Source organism: Misgurnus anguillicaudatus, chromosome 18 (assembly GCF_027580225.2).
Source record: "Misgurnus anguillicaudatus chromosome 18, ASM2758022v2, whole genome shotgun sequence".
Classification (NCBI taxonomy): Eukaryota; Metazoa; Chordata; class Actinopteri; order Cypriniformes; family Cobitidae; genus Misgurnus; species Misgurnus anguillicaudatus.
The window spans coordinates 14044663-14062743 of record NC_073354.2 but is presented as its reverse complement, the minus strand read 5'-3'; the positions used below and the strand labels follow the sequence as shown (position 1 = coordinate 14062743).

General features: G+C 52.5%; 1 protein-coding gene across 1 annotated transcript in view; it reads left to right on the top strand.

Moving 5' to 3' along the window:
- dsg2.2 (desmoglein 2, tandem duplicate 2) overlaps nucleotides 1–18081 on the top strand; it is a 40212-nt gene that overhangs the window by 3994 nt on the left and 18137 nt on the right. The window contains exons 6-9 of the mRNA XM_055187290.2: nucleotides 742–876; nucleotides 1052–1237; nucleotides 1559–1860; nucleotides 2014–2156. Coding sequence (XP_055043265.2) covers nucleotides 742–876; nucleotides 1052–1237; nucleotides 1559–1860; nucleotides 2014–2156 — 766 coding nt within the window. The remainder of the gene's footprint in view (nucleotides 1–741; nucleotides 877–1051; nucleotides 1238–1558; nucleotides 1861–2013; nucleotides 2157–18081) is intronic.

Genomic DNA, 18081 nt, shown 5'->3' with positions numbered 1-18081 from the left:
TATGAATGTGGTCGTATGAATTAATAAAAATTAGCCAACCCGTAAAATATGTACGATTTCTCATGAGATAGCGTTGGACATACTGATAAAAATGTAGGCTATATACTGTACATTGTAATACAAAATAAAATATTTTATGAAAAATGTTTTTGAAAGGGATTTCTTCAAACAATGAAGAAAGTGGCCAATAGTACCTTTGGATAAAAGCTGGAAAAAGGCTTTTACTGAATGCATAAATGTAAAATGTTTTATAACCGAACATAATAAGGTTAATAAGAAGTCTTCAACCACCCCCTTCTGAAAATTATTTGCATAATGTTCATAAAATTTTATATTCTCACAAACTCACCATATGTCAAATAAAAGCTCTCACTCTCAAGAATAGGTTTACTGACACCTAGTGGAAACAAAAGAAACTTCTTGCTGGGACATATTTATACACATTTTTATGAAATATGGTTTATATATTAAAATCTAACTTTTCATTTGTGTTTATCATACATTTATGAACAAATACATTAAAAATATGAATTATTTCACCCTAAGTGCAATTCTGGGGAAAAAATGCAATATGCACCAGAGCTATAGAGGCTAGTATTATTAAACATGGAAAAATAAAAATAATTAATTTTTTTTTTTTTTTACATTTAAATGGTAGTGTACATATGTAACTTCAGAAGACCTCATTGATATCCTGCAATTTCTGCATGCATCAAGGTTACCAATGTTTTCCACTCTCAGGAACAGGACTCGTATATGCTTACACTGCACGCTGCTGACATGTATGGAAGTGCTGAAGGAAATGTTGACACAACTACTGTGTTTATAGACATCCTGGACATCAATGACAATTTTCCTACCTTGGAGAACAATGAGGTACTGAAAGCATTGGCATGTTTTTGAGTCCAGATTCCATTTTGAGTGCAGTTTCCATCATATTCCTCTTAAATTGTGTTTTACATTGAGATAAAAGTAGTATTTCTGATCTTCTGATAGTTGTTCAAAAAGACTAAGCAGTGTAAAGTGTGATTTTCGTTTTCCCCATTTTAAGTTTTCAGCAAGTATTGATGAGAATGTGGCACATATGGAGGTGTTGAAAATCCAGGCACTTGATGTAGATGAAAAAAGGACAGACAACTGGTTGGCTGTGTTTCAAATAGTCTCGGGGAATGAAGACGGACATTTCTCAGTTGAAACTGATCACAGGACAAATATGGGAGTGGTGTTCTTGAACAAGGTTAGGTTCTGTTTTGTACACAATTACAGAAGGTTCAGGAGTAACTTTTCTATTTGTACTCACTTTTTTCGGATATGTGGTATGTCAGACTTTAATGAATCTTTAATAAAAATATATAATAATTAAAAATTATATTTTCACTATATTTTCAATTCAAAAAGTAGCATGCCATAATAAAAGTCACCATCTCGTGTTATTACCATTGCACACAATTATAAAGACCTACATCATCATACAAAATTGTATATTCATTTTTATATAATTAATTTTTGTAATAGTCAAAATGTCCCTAATTAAAGTGCATTTTGTTCTCTCCCCCAGGCTGTTGACTTTGAGTCTGTATCTAATCTGAACCTGAGCTTGGCGGTTGCAAACAAAGCTCCTCCGGGTGCACCTCTTAGAAGTGCAGCCAAATCAGCAGGTCCTGAGAGCTTAAGTGCATCTGAGCAAAAGTTGTACTTACTAAAGATCAATGTGGAAAACAAGCGAGATGGACCAAAGTTTGATCCAACGGTCAAGTTTGTATCTGTGTCAGAAGACATCCAAAACAATTCAATTCCAGGAATGATTGCCACATACACTGCAATAGATGAAGACACGGGAAAGACAGCAGAAAAAGTCAAGTGAGAGGACTTTTGTTTGCTTGTTAAAATGATGTCAGAGGTTCAAATGCAAACTGTGCTGACTGTACTTAATGCAAAGTATTTAGAAGTAAATCTTTAAAAAGTTTCCAAATGTTTAATAAATGCAGTTATCCAATGGTCTCTTTTTTTTAGATATGCAAAGGGATATGATCCTGATAACTGGGTTTCTGTTGATAAAGACACAGCTGAGATTACTCTCCACACCGTGCCAGACCGCGAGTCTCCTTTTGTGGTGAATGGTACCTACTATGTGAAGATCCTCTGCATAACAGATGGTAAGTATCACTGTACACTGAAAAAAATGATTCATTGAATTTAAACAATTTTTAAAGGTAAGTGGTTTCCATCAATCCATTCAATGTATATTTAAACAAAAGTTTTATATTTTATTTTACTTTACTGATCTTTTTGTTTGAATGTAGCTTGGGTGGATTGATTGCAGCCACTTGCCTCGAAGGGATTTATTGAATTCAATGAATAATTTTTTTCAGTGTAAGTCATAACAGCGGAGACAGTTTAATGCAGTTTAACATTGCAAGATCCAAATGTTAATAGTTTGACTGTGAACATTGCACAAAAAAGTGCAAATAATTGGCACATTTTGTATAGTACTTGTCACAAGCCAGGGGCTGGCCGCTAAGGGTCAAGCCACGCCCCTTCTAACTTCCACCTCGAGGAGGTCCCCAAAACCAACCCAATGACCAGACAACAACGAATACAAGTAAGTATAAAAATATTCTTTATTGATTTAAATATTTAAAATATATGGGGACTTGGGGAAAGGGGGTTTAAAACTAAGATCAGGATCTGTCCTCCAGGGGGGGGGGTTTCGTCGGGGAACGGGCTCCCGCCTCTGGTTCCCTCTGCCCGTGGCGCGCTCCTCTTCCTTCCTGGAGGCAGAATAAAATCACAATGAATATGGGCATGTACTGTTTCCTGTCCGTGTACCTGCGTGTAGTTCGCGGCACTCCGCCGTCTTCCCACGCAGCTCCTTAGTTGTCGACTCACTCTCCTTTCCTGTTTCTCTTCCTCTCTACAGGCTACCACTAGGGCACGAAGACACAGCGGATCGTCCTCACGAGGGTCTCTACCGACTACAGCTGCCGGGTAAGTATGAATCTTCCTCCTCGACTCGTCACTTTAGTACTCACACTGTTTCTCTCTCTCTTCCTCCACAGACGACAGCTGGGACACAAAGGCACAGTGAATCGTTCACAGTTAGTTCTCTCACCTCGTCGCTGAGTACAGCTTCTGGTACGTGTGGTTCTCCTACACAACGGGTCTCCTTAGAGCTCACACTGTTTCTCTCTCTCTTCCTCCACAGACGACAGCTGGGACCCAAAGGCACAGTGGATCGTTCTCAGTTAGGTTTCTCACCTCGTCGCTGATTACAGCTTCTGGTACGTATGGTTCTCCTTCGCAACGGGTCTCCTTAGAGCTCACACTGTTTCTCTCTCTCTTCCTCCACAGACGACAGCTTTCTTCCCTGTTAATGGACAGACTGAACAGGTTATGTTATATTCTCTCAAGGTAGCGGACTCACGATAACGACTAGGCGTACTGCATCGACCGGCAGTGGTTTCCAAGATAGCGCCGGGGACCAAACCCTCTCGGCTGACTCGTTGATTTCAACAGAGGGGCGGAAATGTCACGCCGTCACACCCGGGTCGAGCGCTGCCCTTTCCTCGACGCCCGTTGGCAATCGACAACCGGACCGGGGCGCCCCTTTGTAGAGACCTCGGGGCAGCGGATCTCCTTCGCCTCTGACTCTGTGGTGATAGACAGCACACAGGTAAAGTAGCAATGTAACTGGTAATACTCACACCGTCAGCCGTACAGGTCTTCACCGCCACTCCTAACACAAGTCCGCCAAGCGTCTGGCTACGAAAATACTTCAGGAACTACTCCGTAATTTCCAATGCTGAAACACACTCACAGCATAATCATACACAGGGTTATTCTAGGATCCGTCTTCCTCTTCAGCGCCCCTAGCGAGTGACTGGAGGCGGGGTACGTCTGACACGACACAGCAATCTCACTGCAATATACACAGCACCACTTCAAAGTGAAATTTCTACATCCAAGACTCACCCACCACGCTCAGTGCACACAATAGACGCCCGTCTTCCTTCGCCTCGCTCTGGGCAAGAATGTGGAGATGGTAACACGGCCTAGCAGTTGGTTTCCGTCGCTGCGGCTGTCTCACACAGAGATCCTGTGGCTCACCCACCACGCTGACTCAGGGGCGGGGCCACTCACTCTCGCTGGAAAGCACTTAAAAGATATCCAGGTAAAATACATGCAAGGTATATTCAATGAATGAGTTCGTTTACTCACAACTGCGGTGCTTCTGTTATCTCGCGCTTCCTTAGGTTAACTTCTCCTGTGATAATTCCAGCTACACAGATGGGTACTCACAATAGCACGTTCCTTCTTCCTTCACTTCGTTTATACAAAGTCGGTCTCCACTTACTTTCCAACCCGTAAGGTCTTCAATATCTGCCTCCGCCGAAATCCCACGATGCACAAAGAGAGAGAGAGAGTCCAATAATCCAACTGGCGTACCCGGTGAGTTTAACTCAGCGCTACAGCACACACCAACACTGGTCATAACAACAACACAAACTGTGATTTAAGCTGCTCTTAAGTATTCGCCCGGGTGTTGCCTTCGTCCAATCACCCGGCGTTCTTGTTAATTTCCCGCAGCTGTCCGTAGTTTGGCTGATTACAGCCCTCGCGGTGCTACCGGATGTCCGGTGTTTTCTCTTCCCGGTCCGGGCGGAAACATCCGGGCGGAACCAAACTTTCCCAACTTTTGGTTCCGCCCAAAAGATCGTCACTCCTGTGACATCCTCCCCCGCCAATGCATTCTAGTCCCTAGAATGCCTCGGTGTCGTCCACTCACCGTACCGGGCCGGGGGGCGTCCTCGGTTCTCCCGTTGGGAGCGTCTCACGGGTGAATCGGGTTCAACGGGCTCGGGTGCTACCCCTGGTCGCATCTGGGCAGCTAGAGGTTCAGCCGGCTCGGGTGCTAGCTCTGGCTGCATCTGGGCAGCTGGAGGTTCAGCCGGTTCGGGTGCCAGCTCTGGCTGCATCTGGGCAGCTGGAGGTTCAGCCGGTTCGGGTGCCAGCGCTGGTTGTATCTGGGCAGCTGGAGGCAGCGCCACCACAGGCCGACCCGGTACCACAGCCCATCCCTCCGTCCAGGGGGCCGCCGGTACTGGTTCCATGGGCCCTTCCTTCACAGCCTCGGGGTAGTTCGGACAGGGGCGAAGCATGTTTCGGTGTACCACCCGTTCGGGGCCAGGTTTTCCCTCGGGCCGGATGGTATACACTGGTTGTCCCGGCCTCTGCTGCTTACAGATCACATACGGGATAGCCTCCCAGCGGTCGCTCAGCTTTCCTTTTCCCTGTCGCCGGTTATCCCTCGCCAGGACTCTCTCACCTGGTAACAGGGGGGCATCTCGAGCAGTCCGATCGTACAACCGTTTGTTCCTTTCTCCCGCTGTCTGTATTTTCTTTGACACCTGCTCATATGCAAAATGTAAACGCTGGTGGTGGCGCCCCACCCACTCCGTCACACTCACTTCTTCCCGGTCTGCAGCCACTCCCAAGACCAGGTCAGTGGGCATCCGGACGTGCCTGCCGAACATCAGGTAAGTAGGGGCATACCCCGTTGTGCTATGGACACTGTTATTGTATGCTTGCAGAAGATTTGGTAAAGCACTCACCCAGTCGCTCTGCTGTCGTTGGTCCAACGTCCCCAGTAGTCCCAATAGGGTCTGATTAAACCTCTCACAGCTCCCATTTCCCTGGGGATGATATGATGTCGTATGGGTTTTAGTGCATCCATACAACTGGCACAACTCACGGATTACTTTTGATTCGAAATTGGCCCCTTGGTCGGAGTGCAGAAACTCGGGACATCCAAATGTCTGGAACACATTTCGCCATAGAGCTGTGGCGGTGGTGTTGGCCGTCTGATCAAGTGTCGGGACCGCCCAGGCGTACTTAGTAAACAGGTCTGTGATTACCAGGATGTTCTGATAGCGGTCCTGGGGGCGGCCCAGCGTCAGGAAATCCATTGCCATTATGTGGAGGGGGGCCTTTGCATGGATGGGTACCATCGGCGCTCGGGCTTCTCGTCTAGATTTAAACAGTGTGCACCGGGGGCAGGCCTGAATTGAGTCATGCACAGACGCCTCCAGCCCAGGCCAGTAAAAGAATCTCCGTAGTAGGGATACGGTCCTCTCCTGTCCCTGGTGTCCCAACTGGTCATGATAGGCTGTGACTAATGCGTTCACCTGGTCGGCGGGTACCACGATCTGGCTCACTTCCTCACCCGACTTCGGGTCGCGGGTCTTCCTGCAAAGCACCCCTTCCTGCAGCTCCAACTTTTCCCACTGCCCCAGTAATCTTCTCCCAGTCTCCGTCTGGGCCAATCTTTCCGCCGACGTTGGCCGTTTCCTCTGCTCTACCCACATTTTCACCTGGCACACGTCCCGGTCCTGGGCCTGCCTCTCTATCCAGCGGCGGGGGTCCCACCCCCAGTTTCCTGGCACGGCCTCCCGCTGGCCTCCTGGCGCCTCCACGGCCCCGATCATGTAGCCTTCCTCCTGGCTATCTTCCTTCCAATACCCCCGGCTTCTGGGGCTCTTTCCCTCTGGTAGTCTCGAGAGAACATCTGCGTTCGTATGCTCTCGCCCGGGCCGATACTGCAATTGATAATCGAAGTTAGCCAGCTGAGCCACCCACCGCTGTTCCACGGCCCCCAACTTCGCCGTCTGTAAGTGCACCAGAGGGTTGTTATCTGTAATGATCGTTACCTTGGCTCCCCAAAGATAGTCTTTGAACTTCTCGCTCAAGGCCCACTTTAGGGCCAGTAGTTCCAGTTTGAAGGAGCTGTAGTTGGCATCATTCCTCTCTGCCGGGTGGAGGCTTCGGCTCGCATAAGCGATTACCCGCTCTGTTCCTTCTTGCCGTTGGGCCAGTACTGCTCCCAGTCCCAGGTTGCTCGCGTCTGTATACAAGACAAAAGGTTTAGAAAAGTCGGCATACGCCAAGATGGGGGCCTGTAGCAATTCCTGCTTCAGCCTCTGAAAAGCCAACTCACAATCCTTATCCCAGTTAATAGAGGGTGACCCACGGCCCCGGCTTCGGCCCGTGCCAACCAGCAATTGGTTAAGGGGCTTGGCGATCTTCGAGAAGTCTTTAATAAATCTCCGATAATACCCCACGAACCCCAGAAAGGATCGTACTTGCCTTACAGTCTTCGGTGCGGCCCAATCCTTTACCGCAGAGACCTTCTCGGGGTCCACGGCCACCCCTGCTGCGCTTACCACATGTCCCAGGAACCTCACTTCTCGCCGCAGCAGATGGCATTTGTCCGGCTGTAGCTTCAGCCCATATCTCTCCATGGCTCGAAAGACTTCCTCTAGGTGTCGGAGGTGTGAGTCGAAATCTGGGGAATACACAATCACATCATCCAAATATACCAATACTGACTCCATCAACTGACCTCCAAGGCAGCGTTGCATCAAGCGTTGGAACGTGGCCGGAGCGTTGCAGAGCCCGAAAGGCATCCGGTCCCATTCAAATAGTCCGAACGGGGTCGTGAAGGCAGTCTTCTCCCTGTCTGCCTCGGCCACCTGCACCTGCCAATACCCGCTGGCCAGATCTAAGGTCGAGTACCAGGCTGACTGCGTGAGACTAGCAAGGGAGTCTTCAATTCGTGGTAGGGGGAATGCGTCCTTCTTTGTCACCAGGTTCAGCTTACGATAGTCTACACAGAACCTCCAGGCTCCCGTCTTCTTCTGTACGAGCACGATGGGGGCCGCCCAGGGGCTACTACTCTCCCTGACGATGCCCCTGCCCAACAGGCCCTGCAGGAGCGTGCGTACCTCCGCATACAAAGTGGGTGGGATGGGTCGGTATCTCTCCCTACTTGGCCCTGCGTCCCCAGTGGGGATGTGGTGCTCCACCACCCCGGTGCATCCGTAGTCTTCATCGTGCCTTGCAAACACATGTTGCCACTTCCGGAGGAGCGCCTGCAATTTCTGTGCCTGTACCTGTCCCAAATCGTCCCCTTGTAATGACTCACCCGCTAGGTGGTTTGGCACACTTCTTCCGAGATTATTCGAGGGGGCATCCATTTGAGTCAGGGCCACCTCAATCACAGTGGGGCACACCTGACGAAAGCTGACGTCCCTTTCCTCCCTCACCTGGTGGGGGGTGACCATCGTTAGCCGAGCCAGTCGTTGATGTCGGTATAGCTGTACTGCGTAGGGGTGTTCATTTCGCACCCTCACAGGAATCCTCCCCCGGCGGATCGCCGCTAGTCCCCGTGCTACCTCCACCTGCGGGCAGTCCGTATGTGGTTCGACCAATACTCACTCCTCTGGGTTCGCTTCCCGAAGGGGCACTCTTGCCCACACGATAGCCTCACTCCTAGGGGGAATAGACAAAGCAAAACGACATGTTACTCTCCCCACTTCCTCCCGATCTCTACGCACCTGGTTCATTTGGACCCGGCGGCAGTCAGCCACTACGCGCTCCCACTTGGGCCTCTCAGCAGGTGAGATCCTTGGACCAGGCCTAGCCTGGAATATCTCTTCCCAGCACTCGGAGAGGACATTCATGCCCAATAGGGCTCGGTGGGTACCCAGACACTTATCTTCGACGATAATCACCCCTTTTTGGGGGACAACGACTCCATGTACTTCCAGATCCGTCAGGCGATAGCCAATGTAGGGGATTTCCAGGCCATTAGCGCCCTTCAACGTCAGCCAGGGGGCCTCCGCTCCTTGTGTTCCTCCCCGTCCGAATATCTCCTTGGAGAGCCTTTCTGCAAACATCGTTACCTGTGAGCCCGTATCTACCAGGCACTGGATCCACTTGCCACACACTTTCACCTCTGCCACCGGGCTGTGCCCGATCATCTGTTGCCTTGAACTATCCCTTCTTCCCGGGTCTTCTCGAGGGGCCCCGGCCACACGACCCACTGTGGCCGGTCGTCCTAAAAACCCCCTTCAGATGCCCTGCGGGGCCCACACTGACGGCTGATATGTCCTGACTCACCACAACGGTTGCAAATCGGTCGCCCCTGGTCATCCCATTCGAACCGGGGCCGATTATAACGGTTTGGTCGTCCCGGCGGCTCTCGGCTCCTCTCCGAGTACACTCGCTCTCGGGGTGCCGGCCTTGGTTCCTCCCGCGCCCTACTTTGGCGCAGCTCTCCCAGGAGGGTCTTAGACATTTCTGACATTTGTTCCCGGACGTCTTTCAAGAGTTCCGCCTTCAGAGTCTGTTTCCAATCCGTGCGCTCAGGTGGTGGCGGCACGCTTTCATTCACAGCCGCACACACTGGAGTCTCACTCACCTCAACCTCGTCGCCCTCCAACGCTAGCGCCTCCTTCCTTAGATCTTCAAATGTGAGGCCGGGGTCTCTCCGAAACTGTACCCTCAGACTCTGTCTCACGGGGCCCTCTTTCATCCCCAAAAGGAATTGGTCGCGCAGCAAGGTCTCTCCATCCCCCAATCCATGATCACGGCGGGTCTGTAACCGGGTGAACTGCTCTCGCAGTCTCAGGGCAAAAGCTCTAATGGGTTGTCGGGGGCCTTGCTTACTATTAAAGAATTGGGAACGGAGGACGGCTACGGGGGTGTGATCACCATATTGCTCGGTGAGAAACTGGAATATAGTTTGGGCGCTGGTTCGGACAGCTTCAGGGGCGGCCTGTACTTCCCGCCGCGCTTCTCCCTCTAGGGAGTTCAGTACGAACTGGAGCCGCTGGGCTACACTAAGGCCCTGCAGGTCGGCCAGATACTCCAACTGAGCTTTCCATTCTGTAAGTCGCACCCCTGACTCCGTCCCTCCATACTTTTGGACCCAAGGGCTGCCCATAAAGACAGGCACCGCACGGGGTTGGGCTGCGGGTCCCGCGTTGTCGGTCATTGGGCTAGTCTGGTTACTCAACTCGAGGTGGAACCCTGCCGACTACGCCAAAATCTGTCACAAGCCAGGGGCTGGCCGCTAAGGGTCAAGCCACGCCCCTTCTAACTTCCACCTCGAGGAGGTCCCCAAAACCAACCCAATGACCAGACAACAACGAATACAAGTAAGTATAAAAATATTCTTTATTGATTTAAATATTTAAAATATATGGGGACTTGGGGAAAGGGGGTTTAAAACTAAGATCAGGATCTGTCCTCCAGGGGGGGGGGTTTTTCGTCGGGGAACGGGCTCCCGCCTCTGGCTCCCTCTGCCCATGGCGCGCTCCTCTTCCTTCCTGGAGGCAGAATAAAATCACAATGAATATGGGCATGTACTGTTTCCTGTCCGTGTACCTGCGTGTAGTTCGCGGCACTCCGCCGTCTTCCCACGCAGCTCCTTAGTTGTCGACTCACTCTCCTTTCCTGTTTCTCTTCCTCTCTACAGGCTACCACTAGGGCACGAAGACACAGCGGATCGTCCTCACGAGGGTCTCTACCGACTACAGCTGCCGGGTAAGTATGAATCTTCCTCCTCGACTCGTCACTTTAGTACTCACACTGTTTCTCTCTCTCTTCCTCCACAGACGACAGCTGGGACACAAAGGCACAGTGAATCGTTCACAGTTAGTTCTCTCACCTCGTCGCTGAGTACAGCTTCTGGTACGTGTGGTTCTCCTTCACAACGGGTCTCCTTAGAGCTCACACTGTTTCTCTCTCTCTTCCTCCACAGACGACAGCTGGGACCCAAAGGCACAGTGGATCGTTCTCAGTTAGGTTTCTCACCTCGTCGCTGATTACAGCTTCTGGTACGTATAGTTCTCCTTCACAACGGGTCTCCTTAGAGCTCACACTGTTTCTCTCTCTCTTCCTCCACAGACGACAGCTTTCTTCCCTGTTAATGGACAGACTGAACAGGTTATGTTATATTCTCTCAGGGTAGCGGACTCACGATAACGACTAGGCGTACTGCATCGACCGGCAGTGGTTTCCAAGATAGCGCCGGGGACCAAACCCTCTCGGCTGACTCGTTGATTTCAACAGAGGGGCGGAAATGTCACGCCGTCACACCCGGGTCGAGCGCTGCCCTTTCCTCGACGCCCGTTGGCAATCGACAACCGGACCGGGGCGCCCCTTTGTAGAGACCTCGGGGCAGCGGATCTCCTTCGCCTCTGACTCTGTGGTGATAGACAGCACACAGGTAAAGTAGCAATGTAACTGGTAATACTCACACCGTCAGCCGTACAGGTCTTCACCGCCACTCCTAACACAAGTCCGCCAAGCGTCTGGCTACGAAAATACTTCAGGAACTACTCCGTAATTTCCAATGCTGAAACACACTCACAGCATAATCATACACAGGGTTATTCTAGGATCCGTCTTCCTCTTCAGCGCCCCTAGCGAGTGACTGGAGGCGGGGTACGTCTGACACGACACAGCAATCTCACTGCAATATACACAGCACCACTTCAAAGTGAAATTTCTACATCCAAGACTCACCCACCACGCTCAGTGCACACAATAGACGCCCGTCTTCCTTCGCCTCGCTCTGGGCAAGAATGTGGAGATGGTAACACGGCCTAGCAGTTGGTTTCCGTCGCTGCGGCTGTCTCACACAGAGATCCTGTGGCTCACCCACCACGCTGACTCAGGGGCGGGGCCACTCACTCTCGCTGGAAAGCACTTAAAAGATATCCAGGTAAAATACATGCAAGGTATATTCAATGAATGAGTTCGTTTACTCACAACTGCGGTGCTTCTGTTATCTCGCGCTTCCTTAGGTTAACTTCTCCTGTGATAATTCCAGCTACACAGATGGGTACTCACAATAGCACGTTCCTTCTTCCTTCACTTCGTTTATACAAAGTCGGTCTCCACTTACTTTCCAACCCGTAAGGTCTTCAATATCTGCCTCCGCCGAAATCCCACGATGCACAAAGAGAGAGAGAGAGTCCAATAATCCAACTGGCGTACCCGGTGAGTTTAACTCAGCGCTACAGCACACACCAACACTGGTCATAACAACAACACAAACTGTGATTTAAGCTGCTCTTAAGTATTCGCCCGGGTGTTGCCTTCGTCCAATCACCCGGCGTTCTTGTTAATTTCCCGCAGCTGTCCGTAGTTTGGCTGATTACAGCCCTCGCGGTGCTACCGGATGTCCGGTGTTTTCTCTTCCCGGTCCGGGCGGAAACATCCGGGCGGAACCAAACTTTCCCAACTTTTGGTTCCGCCCAAAAGATCGTCACTCCTGTGACATCCTCCCCCGCCAATGCATTCTAGTCCCTAGAATGCCTCGGTGTCGTCCACTCACCGTACCGGGCCGGGGGGCGTCCTCGGTTCTCCCGTTGGGAGCGTCTCACGGGTGAATCGGGTTCAACGGGCTCGGGTGCTACCCCTGGTCGCATCTGGGCAGCTAGAGGTTCAGCCGGCTCGGGTGCTAGCTCTGGCTGCATCTGGGCAGCTGGAGGTTCAGCCGGTTCGGGTGCCAGCTCTGGCTGCATCTGGGCAGCTGGAGGTTCAGCCGGTTCGGGTGCCAGCGCTGGTTGTATCTGGGCAGCTGGAGGCAGCGCCACCACAGGCCGACCCGGTATCACAGCCCATCCCTCCATCCAGGGGGCCGCCGGTACTGGTTCCATGGGCCCTTCCTTCACAGCCTCGGGGTAGTTCGGACAGGGGCGAAGCATGTTTCGGTGTACCACCCGTTCGGGGCCAGGTTTTCCCTCGGGCCGGATGGTATACACTGGTTGTCCCGGCCTCTGCTGCTTACAGATCACATACGGGATAGCCTCCCAGCGGTCGCTCAGCTTTCCTTTTCCCTGTCGCCGGTTATCCCTCGCCAGGACTCTCTCACCTGGTAACAGGGGGGCATCTCGAGCAGTCCGATCGTACAACCGTTTGTTCCTTTCTCCCGCTGTCTGTATTTTCTTTGACACCTGCTCATATGCAAAATGTAAACGCTGGTGGTGGCGCCCCACCCACTCCGTCACACTCACTTCTTCTCGGTCTGCAGCCACTCCCAAGACCAGGTCAGTGGGTATCCGGACGTGCCTGCCGAACATCAGGTAAGTAGGGGCATACCCCGTTGTGCTATGGACACTGTTATTGTATGCTTGCAGAAGATTTGGTAAAGCACTCACCCAGTCGCTCTGCTGTCGTTGGTCCAACGTCCCCAGTAGTCCCAATAGGGTCTGATTAAACCTCTCACAGCTCCCATTTCCCTGGGGATGATATGATGTCGTATGGGTTTTAGTGCATCCATACAACTGGCACAACTCACGGATTACTTTTGATTCGAAATTGGCCCCTTGGTCGGAGTGCAGAAACTCGGGACATCCAAATGTCTGGAACACATTTCGCCATAGAGCTGTGGCGGTGGTGTTGGCCGTCTGATCAAGTGTCGGGACCGCCCAGGCGTACTTAGTAAACAGGTCTGTGATTACCAGGATGTTCTGATAGCGGTCCTGGGGGCGGCCCAGCGTCAGGAAATCCATTGCCATTATGTGGAGGGGGGCCTTTGCATGGATGGGTACCATCGGCGCTCGGGCTTCTCGTCTAGATTTAAACAGTGTGCACCGGGGGCAGGCCTGAATTGAGTCATGCACAGACGCCTCCAGCCCAGGCCAGTAAAAGAATCTCCGTAGTAGGGATACGGTCCTCTCCTGTCCCTGGTGTCCCAACTGGTCATGATAGGCTGTGACTAATGCGTTCACCTGGTCGGCGGGTACCACGATCTGGCTCACTTCCTCACCCGACTTCGGGTCGCGGGTCTTCCTGCAAAGCACCCCTTCCTGCAGCTCCAACTTTTCCCACTGCCCCAGTAATCTTCTCCCAGTCTCCGTCTGGGCCAATCTTTCCGCCGACGTTGGCCGTTTCCTCTGCTCTACCCACATTTTCACCTGGCACACGTCCCGGTCCTGGGCCTGCCTCTCTATCCAGCGGCGGGGGTCCCACCCCCAGTTTTCTGGCACGGCCTCCCGCTGGCCTCCTGGCGCCTCCACGGCCCCGATCATGTAGCCTTCCTCCTGGCTATCTTCCTTCCAATACCCCCGGCGTCTGGGGCTCTTTCCCTCTGGTAGTCTCGAGAGAACATCTGCGTTCGTATGCTCTCGCCCGGGCCGATACTGCAGTTGATAATCGAAGTTAGCCAGCTGAGCCACCCACCGCTGTTCCACGGCCCCCAACTTCGCCGTCTGTAAGTGCACCAGAGGGTTGTTATCTGTAATGATCGTTACCTTGGCTCCCCAAAGATAGTCTTTGAACTTCTCGCTCAAGGCCCACTTTAGGGCCAGTAGTTCCAGTTTGAAGGAGCTGTAGTTGGCATCATTCCTCTCTGCCGGGTGGAGGCTTCGGCTCGCATAAGCGATTACCCGCTCTGTTCCTTCTTGCCGTTGGGCCAGTACTGCTCCCAGTCCCAGGTTGCTCGCGTCTGTATACAAGACAAAAGGTTTAGAAAAGTCGGCATACGCCAAGATGGGGGCCTGTAGCAATTCCTGCTTCAGCCTCTGAAAAGCCAACTCACAATCCTTATCCCAGTTAATAGAGGGTGACCCACGGCCCCGGCTTCGGCCCGTGCCAACCAGCAATTGGTTAAGGGGCTTGGCGATCTTCGAGAAGTCTTTAATAAATCTCCGATAATACCCCACGAACCCCAGAAAGGATCGTACTTGCCTTACAGTCTTCGGTGCGGCCCAATCCTTTACCGCAGAGACCTTCTCGGGGTCCACGGCCACACCTGCTGCGCTTACCACATGTCCCAGGAACCTCACTTCTCGCCGCAGCAGATGGCATTTGTCCGGCTGTAGCTTCAGCCCATATCTCTCCATGGCTCGAAAGACTTCCTCTAGGTGTCGGAGGTGTGAGTCGAAATCTGGGGAATACACAATCACATCATCCAAATATACCAATACTGACTCCATCAACTGACCTCCAAGGCAGCGTTGCATCAAGCGTTGGAACGTGGCCGGAGCGTTGCAGAGCCCGAAAGGCATCCGGTCCCATTCAAATAGTCCGAACGGGGTCGTGAAGGCAGTCTTCTCCCTGTCTGCCTCGGCCACCTGCACCTGCCAATACCCGCTGGCCAGATCTAAGGTCGAGTACCAGGCTGACTGCGTGAGACTAGCAAGGGAGTCTTCAATTCGTGGTAGGGGGAATGCGTCCTTCTTTGTCACCAGGTTCAGCTTACGATAGTCTACACAGAACCTCCAGGCTCCCGTCTTCTTCTGTACGAGCACGATGGGGGCCGCCCAGGGGCTACTACTCTCCCTGACGATGCCCCTGCCCAACAGGCCCTGCAGGAGCGTGCGTACCTCCGCATACAAAGTGGGTGGGATGGGTCGGTATCTCTCCCTACTTGGCCCTGCGTCCCCAGTGGGGATGTGGTGCTCCACCACCCCGGTGCATCCGTTGTCTTCATCGTGCCTTGCAAACACATGTTGCCACTTCCGGAGGAGCGCCTGCAATTTCTGTGCCTGTACCTGTCCCAAATCGTCCCCTTGTAATGACTCACCCGCTAGGTGGTTTGGCACACTTCTTCCGAGATTATTCGAGGGGGCATCCATTTGAGTCAGGGCCACCTCAATCACAGTGGGGCACACCTGACGAAAGCTGACGTCCCTTTCCTCCCTCACCTGGTGGGGCGTGACCATCGTTAGCCGAGCCAGTCGTTGATGTCGGTATAGCTGTACTGCGTAGGGGTGTTCATTTCGCACCCTCACAGGAATCCTCCCCCGGCTGATCGCCGCTAGTCCCCGTGCTACCTCCACCTGCGGGCAGTCCGTATGTGGTTCGACCAATACCCACTCCTCTGGGTTCGCTTCCCGAAGGGGCACTCTTGCCCACACGATAGCCTCACTCCTAGGGGGAATAGACAAAGCAAAACGACATGTTACTCTCCCCACTTCCTCCCGATCTCTACGCACCTGGTTCATTTGGACCCGGCGGCAGTCAGCCACTACGCGCTCCCACTTGGGCCTCTCAGCAGGTGAGATCCTTGGACCAGGCCTAGCCTGGAATATCTCTTCCCAGCACTCGGAGAGGACATTCATGCCCAATAGGGCTCGGTGGGTACCCAGACACTTATCTTCGACGATAATCACCCCTTTTTGGGGGACAACGACTCCATGTACTTCCAGATCCGTCAGGCGATAGCCAATGTAGGGGATTTCCAGGCCATTAGCGCCCTTCAACGTCAGCCAGGGGGCCTCCGCTCCTTGTGTTCCTCCCCGTCCGAATATCTCCTTGGAGAGGCTTTCTGCAAACATCGTTACCTGTGAGCCCGTATCTACCAGGCACTGGATCCACTTGCCACACACTTTCACCTCTGCCACCGGGCTGTGCCCGATCATCTGTTGCCTTGAACTATCCCTTCTTCCCGGGTCTTCTCGAGGGGCCCCGGCCACACGACCCACTGTGGCCGGTCGTCCTAAAAACCCCCTTCAGATGCCCTGCGGGGCCCACACTGACGGCTGATATGTCCTGACTCACCACAACGGTTGCAAATCGGTCGCCCCTGGTCATCCCATTCGAACCGGGGCCGATTATAACGGTTTGGTCGTCCCGGCGGCTCTCGGCTCCTCTCCGAGTACACTCGCTCTCGGGGTGCCGGCCTTGGTTCCTCCCGCGCCCTACTTTGGCGCAGCTCTCCCAGGAGGGTCTTAGACATTTCTGACATTTGTTCCCGGACGTCTTTCAAGAGTTCCGCCTTCAGAGTCTGTTTCCAATCCGTGCGCTCAGGTGGTGGCGGCACGCTTTCATTCACAGCCGCACACACTGGAGTCTCACTCACCTCAACCTCGTCGCCCTCCAACGCTAGCGCCTCCTTCCTTAGATCTTCAAATGTGAGGCCGGGGTCTCTCCGAAACTGTACCCTCAGACTCTGTCTCACGGGGCCCTCTTTCATCCCCAAAAGGAATTGGTCGCGCAGCAAGGTCTCTCCATCCCCCAATCCATGATCACGGCGGGTCTGTAACCGGGTGAACTGCTCTCGCAGTCTCAGGGCAAAAGCTCTAATGGGTTGTCGGGGGCCTTGCTTACTATTAAAGAATTGGGAACGGAGGACGGCTACGGGGGTGTGATCACCATATTGCTCGGTGAGAAACTGGAATATAGTTTGGGCGCTGGTTCGGACAGCTTCAGGGGCGGCCTGTACTTCTCGCCGCGCTTCTCCCTCTAGGGAGTTCAGTACGAACTGGAGCCGCTGGGCTACACTAAGGCCCTGCAGGTCGGCCAGATACTCCAACTGAGCTTTCCATTCTGTAAGTTGCACCCCTGACTCTGTCCCTCCATACTTTTGGACCCAAGGGCTGCCCATAAAGACAGGCACCGCACGGGGTTGGGCTGCGGGTCCCGCGTTGTCGGTCATTGGGCTAGTCTGGTTACTCAACTCGAGGTGGAACCCTGCCGACTACGCCAAAATCTGTCACAAGCCAGGGGCTGGCCGCTAAGGGTCAAGCCACGCCCCTTCTAACTTCCACCTCGAGGAGGTCCCCAAAACCAACCCAATGACCAGACAACAACGAATACAAGTAAGTATAAAAATATTCTTTATTGATTTAAATATTTAAAATATATGGGGACTTGGGGAAAGGGGGTTTAAAACTAAGATCAGGATCTGTCCTCCGGGGGGGGGGGGTTTTCGTCGGGGAACGGGCTCCCGCCTCTGGTTCCCTCTGCCCGTGGCGCGCTCCTCTTCCTTCCTGGAGGCAGAATAAAATCACAATGAATATGGGCATGTACTGTTTCCTGTCCGTGTACCTGCGTGTAGTTCGCGGCACTCCGCCGTCTTCCCACGCAGCTCCTTAGTTGTCGACTCACTCTCCTTTCCTGTTTCTCTTCCTCTCTACAGGCTACCACTAGGGCACGAAGACACAGCGGATCGTCCTCACGAGGGTCTCCACCGACTACAGCTGCCGGGTAAGTATGAATCTTCCTCCTCGACTCGTCACTTTAGTACTCACACTGTTTCTCTCTCTCTTCCTCCACAGACGACAGCTGGGACACAAAGGCACAGTGAATCGTTCACAGTTAGTTCTCTCACCTCGTCGCTGAGTACAGCTTCTGGTACGTGTGGTTCTCCTTCACAACGGGTCTCCTTAGAGCTCACACTGTTTCTCTCTCTCTTCCTCCACAGACTACAGCTGGGACACAAAGGCACAGTGAATCGTTCTCAGATAGTTTTCTCACCTCGTCGCTGATTACAGCTTCTGGTAC